This window comes from Olea europaea, chromosome 8 (assembly GCF_002742605.1).
Source record: "Olea europaea var. sylvestris chromosome 8, O_europaea_v1, whole genome shotgun sequence".
Taxonomy (NCBI): domain Eukaryota; kingdom Viridiplantae; phylum Streptophyta; class Magnoliopsida; order Lamiales; family Oleaceae; genus Olea; species Olea europaea.
In genome coordinates, this window is record NC_036244.1 from 457,084 (window position 1) to 463,002 (window position 5,919).

A 5,919-nucleotide genomic window follows, 5' to 3' on the forward strand; every position below is an offset into this window, starting at 1 on the left:
CTTTTTGGGAAATATACAGGAAGGATTAAGAGGGTACTGCTGTTTGCTTAGATCCGATCAAACTTTTTCTCTGATTTGTAAATTGGAAGAAAGAGAGGGACAGAATGGGTATAGTGTTTACGCGGTTGTTTTCATCGCTGTTCGGGAACAAGGAAGCTCGGATCCTAGTATTGGGGCTTGACAATGCCGGAAAAACCACAATTCTATGTATGCATTCTCTGTTTTTGACGTACCCTTTAGAGGAATTCCTCTGATGTTTTCCTGGTTTCTTAGGAATCGATGATCATAATATTCTTTTTACGTTTTTCTAATATATGCAGATCGGCTTCAGATGGGTGAAGTAGTCTCCACTATTCCCAGTTAGTTGTCTTTTTTATGGCCTTGCATTTATATTAATTCAAATACAATACGATGAATGCTATTATTATACTCATAATATTTGCTGAAGGTAAAAACTGGAGCTTGTTATTTCCTTGTCCTTGGTTATGTCAGTTGGTTTATTTTATTTTCTTTCCCTTTGACTGCAGCAATTGGATTTAATGTGGAAACGGTACAACATAACAACATAAAGTTTCAAGTTTGGGATCTAGGTATTTTATCATCATTCAACCTATGATATTATTCTCTTCATATCTCAAAGTTAAGTTGGATTGACTTATTTGTTGGTGAAATGAAAGGCACGAAAGGTGCCAATGATTCTCTGAGCCTTTCTTTGTGTTCTCACTTGGACATGCAGATTTATTTATTAATGAAAGCATATTTGATGCTAGTCATTTTCCTTCCAAGCATCTTTTGTTGAATTGTTACCCCTGAAAAGTGAAGCGTCTACAGTTCGTTGGGCTTCATTATTTTTGTTTCTGTTGTGGAGTTATAACAAGGTTGTTTAGTTTTAGATTTGACATGAATATTATTTCCTTGAAAACTTTGCAGTCTATTTTCCGGTCTAAATATCCTGATCATTAGCTCATTTTAGCTTGTATATCCTTTAGTTGTTTGACCATTTAGTTTCAAGAAATTTCTTAGGTCTATTCGGTAGTGATTATGAGAATTGATTTTTTAACCGTTAGAGAGAAAAGTGGGTCCACCTGTGAGTGAAGAAGTCAAAAATGACGGTTGGAATAATGAAATTATGTCAAAAAATTAATTTTTGGGGTGAAAAATTGCTAACAAACGGGGGCCAATTGTTATCACTGGTCATATATGCAAGTTTCAATTTTTTTATTATTATATTTTTTTTAGTAATGTTAATCCTTTCTTTGAGGTAAAAAAGACATTATTATGAAGTTTTTGTCTAATATGTAAGTTTTTCTTTGCTAATGGCAGGTGGACAGACGAGTATTAGGTAAACTTACCTTGAGCTCTTTGCTTCTTTCAAATATAAAATTATTTGCCTTGAGAATTAGCACAGCAGCATATGCTGCATAATGTTTCATATGCCATGCTTGCTGATTGATCATGCATTTTGTGTTCCGTAAATTATTATTATTTTTTTCGGAGAAATAGAGAAGCTACGAGTAATAGCCAAATAATTTTGTCCTGCTTGTCTCATATGTCTGGTTACCATGGAATCTTTGACGTCTTTTTTCTGTTTGACCTTGGTCCTTTTTTACCTTCTATTATTTATTTATTACATGATATGAAATCTGTGATTATATAACTTATATTTAGATTTTATATGGTTTTCTAGACTCAATAATCCTAACTTGGTATTTGGTCTTTTTTTTGCCTTTTATTCTATATATTTCCTCATGTATTCAATCTATGATATGACGTAAATCTGTAAACTGGATCATGAATTATTTTTCTAGGTTTAATAATCCTAACAAGGAGAAAAAATTGTTTCCAGGGTTGCAATTTATATGGAATATGACTAGGTCTATTGATTGAATAATTTAAGATTAAGAAATCTGCACAAAAAATGACCTTATGTCATTTGTTCTGTTTACCTAGGAACAAGATAAAACAGTAATAAGGCAGAAATTTAGGTGTACATGAGAAAGTTGAAAAGTAGTCTACTGTGGGATCTCAAATTGCAAGATCTACTTGCTATTTCTTATCCTGAAGTTTAGTTTTCTGTATCATCCTTAAAATAAATTAATTATCTTTTTGGTGAAATGTCATATCCAGTTTTTGTAAAAGAAAAAGGGAAAAAATAAACTGCGGTAGCGAAGTAGAGACTCGTAACACTAGGATCCCTCATACATTAGTAGTAAAATTTGGAACTTGAAAAAAATGGACACAAGAAAAGAGCAATAGACCAATCGATCCTACAAAAAGGATTCTATTGTGGTTAATAAAATTCGTTGCAATCAACTTATGTCATTTGTTAAGATGGAAATATGGGGTAGTGTGATAGGACCTGCTTAGACCGAGAAAATTAACTCGCCCAAACGCAACAAATTCAGCTGAATTAAACCTTACACAATTAGAATTTAAGAAGAATTTATTTGATTGAACAAGAAACTGAACAACGGACTGAATTGAAAAGAAATAACAAGCCAAGTTTCGAGAGCTGCCCTTTTCCTAATGATTCAGATCTTTCCTCTTTTCTGAGTGAATATTCAAGCACTCTCCTACACTATTTATATACTTATAAAAACCTTGACTCAACAGATCTAACGACTAATATTCCCTTTAACTTCCTTCCACGCTCTTCTTGTGATGTCGTTGATAAGTGAATCGTGTGGGAGGCTTATTAACCCGTCGCCAAAGAAAGCATCTTGTCCCCAAGGTGGAAATCAGGAAACTAAGAGTTGATAAGCTCAAATGGTTCCCATGATGCTTCAAAAGGGGAGAGGTCCTGCCACTGAATCAGTACTTCCGGCCCTTCATTGCTTGGCTTACTTGGTGGTCTAATCCCCAACACCTCCCGCATGTTCCTTCCATTTTAGCTCTGGGTTGAGAAGTGTGGGGAGGGGTTGGATGGAAGTGGTAGAGCCCACAGCCTTCCTCAACTGCGAAACATGGAATATCGGATGTATGTTTGACTCTGATGGTAGTTGGAGTTTGTAAGCCACAACTCCTACTTTTTGGAGGATAACAGAAGGACCAAAGAATCTGGGAGATAATTTTTCATTAGCACACTGAGCCAAGGACCTCTATCTGCATGGTTGGAGCTTCAAATAAACCAGATCACCTTCTTGAAATTGATTTGCTCTTCTCCCACTGTCTGCCACCTTCTTTATCCTCGATTGAGCTTTCTCTAACTGTGACTTCAAAACGCCAATCATCTCATCATGTTGCTGTAATTGTTGATCAAAGTCAGCCAAAGGTGTGTGTTGTGATCCATAGCGTATGACAGGAGGAGGATCCCACCCATAAACAACCTTAAAAGTAGTGGTTTTATTGGAGATGTGAAACGATGAGTTGTACCAAAATTCCGCCCAAGGAATCCATTTAGATCACAAACGAGGATGGTTGTTAGCGAATCACCTTGGGTAGGTCTCCAAACAACGGTTCACCACCTCCATTTACGCATCCGTTTGGGGATTATAGGCCATGCTTCGACTCAGTTTAGTGCCCTAGAGACGGAAAAGTTTGGACCAGAATAAGCTGAGAAAAACCTTATCCCCATCCGTCACTGTTAAGCGGGGGAACCCATGAAGTTTTACGACCCTTTGAATGAATAATTCAGCCACCGTCTTAGTAATAAAAGGATGCTTCAATGTAAAAAAATGTGCGTATTTACTCAGTCGATCCCCCACTACCAAAATTGTATCCCAGCTTTGAGATTTCGGCAACCTTTCAATAAAATCCATTGCTATGCCCTCCCATATTGCTTCCGGTATAGGTAGGGCTAAATACTTAAACAGAGCAAGCTTCCACAAACTTCTGGATATCTTTTTTCATTCCTATCCAAAATAGCTCCTTGGACAGTCGTTTATAAGTGTTCAATACACTCGAGTGGCCGCCTAGAGCACTGCTGTGGAATTCATGGAGTAACCTGGGTATTAACTCTGAACCCCTAGGCAAAACCAACCTTTGTTTGTACAGGAGACACCCATCAACCATTGACCAATCTTCAATAGACATGGGATATTTAAGTAATGCTTCCCGAATACCAACCAACCTCTCAGCACCCCTATCCGAGCCTGTAAGTCATCCAAATCTAGCACCTTTCGTATGGTCATGATTGATAGATCTGCTGTTCCTGGAAGTCGGGACAGGGCATCTGCCACCTTGTTCTCGAGGCCGGACTGACATTGAATCTCAAAATCATAGTCCAACAGCTTCTGACCCATTTCTGATGCTCAACACGAACCAGTCTCTGCTTTAAAAGAAATTTCAGACTCTTTTGATCAATATGCACGATGAAGCACCTCCCCAGCAAGTAATGTCTCTTCTTTTGGATAGCTAGGACTATAGCCATGTGTTCCCTATCATAAATGGATTTAAGTAGAACCCGTGTTGATAAAGCCTGGCTGAAAAAAGCTATAAGCCTATGTTGTTGAGATAATATAGCCCCTAAGCCAACTCTCGGAGCATCTGTCTCCACTACAAAAGGAAGAGAGAAATTGGGTAGTGCCAAAATCGAAACCTTTGTCATGGCATCCTTATTCCTTCAACTTTTGAAAGGCTGTATCGGCTTCTTGATTCCAGTGAAAATTATCCTTCTTCAATTGTCTAGTGAGGCGTTCTGCCAACTTTCCATATCCTTTGACAAACCTTCGGTAATACCCTGTTAACCCCAAGAACCCCCTTAATCCTTTAAGGTTCATAGGCAACGACCATGACTGCATGTTCTAAATTTTCTTTGAGTCGGCTGAGACTCCTTGGGAACTGATTAAGTGCCCCAAGTATTCCAAGGTGGTGCGACCAAATTCACATTTCTTTCGATTTGCATACAACTTCTGCTCCTATAAGACCCCAAGCACTGTTCTTGAGTGTTCACAATGCTCCTCCAACGTCCGGCTGTAAACTAGTATGTCATCAAAGAAAACCAATACACATTTTCTTAACAATCCCTTGAACACTTTATTCATCTAGGATTGACATGTTGCCAGTACATTAGTAAGCCCAAACGGCATTACTAAAAATTCATAATGCCCCTCGTGAGTTCGAAAGGCTGATTTGTATTAATCTCCAGCCTTAAGGCGTATTTGATGATAACCTGAAATCTGATCCAATTTGGAAAAAAATGGTGGCGTCATGTAGCTCATCTAGCAACTCGTCAATAACCGGAATTAGGAAGTGGTCAGGTATGGTGGCTTGATTTAAAGCTCGATGATCCACATAAAATTTCCATCCCTCGTCTTTTTTCTTCACTAGCAGTACCGGACTGGAAAAAGGGACTACTACTTGCTTGGATTGTGCCTGCCTCCAGCATTTCGGTTACTAGTTTCTCGATCTCAGCCTTTTGTGCATGGGGATATCTATAGGGCCTAACACTAATGGGTTCACTGCCTTCCTTTAGGGTGATTGCATGCTTATGACCTTGCAGAGGATGTAGGCCTACTGGTGACTCAAAGACAACCATATACTTTGCCATTAACTCTTGCACCGGCAATGGAATGTCCGAATTAGCTGGCTACCCTCCACCCGCACCAAGCACAGCTCCACTACGATTCCTTCACCCTCCTTATGTAAAGTTTTGGTCATTGATTTTAGTGAGACCAATTATTTGCTTAGCCCTTCTTCTCCTTTTAATGTAACAGTGCTATTCCCCAGAGGCATTTTCATCTTCAATGACTTCCAGTTAACTTGAACCGTGCCAAAGGTGCTAAGCTATTGCATTCCCAGTATTATATCCAAGCTGCCCAAGTCTATAGGTAAATAGTCCTCCACCACTAATACGGACTGCATGTATAATCCTACTCCCCTACATTTCCCTTTTCCCTTAACTACCATACCAGTACCCACTTGTACCCTATATCCATTGGTCTTTGTTATTGGTAGATTGAGCTTCCTAATCAATTCCCA

General features: G+C 38.6%; 1 protein-coding gene across 1 annotated transcript; it reads left to right on the plus strand.

Annotated features, from left to right (window-relative positions):
* The first annotated feature begins 6 nt into the window (after positions 1-6).
* LOC111398453 (ADP-ribosylation factor 1-like) lies at positions 7-1,393 on the plus strand. The gene is made up of 4 exons (XM_023025355.1): positions 7-207; positions 321-359; positions 528-590; positions 1,324-1,393. Exons 1-4 carry the CDS (start codon positions 105-107, stop codon positions 1,344-1,346), a joined length of 228 nt encoding a protein of 75 aa, XP_022881123.1. The 5' UTR covers positions 7-104; the 3' UTR covers positions 1,347-1,393.
* Positions 1,394-5,919: the final 4,526 nt, after the last annotated feature.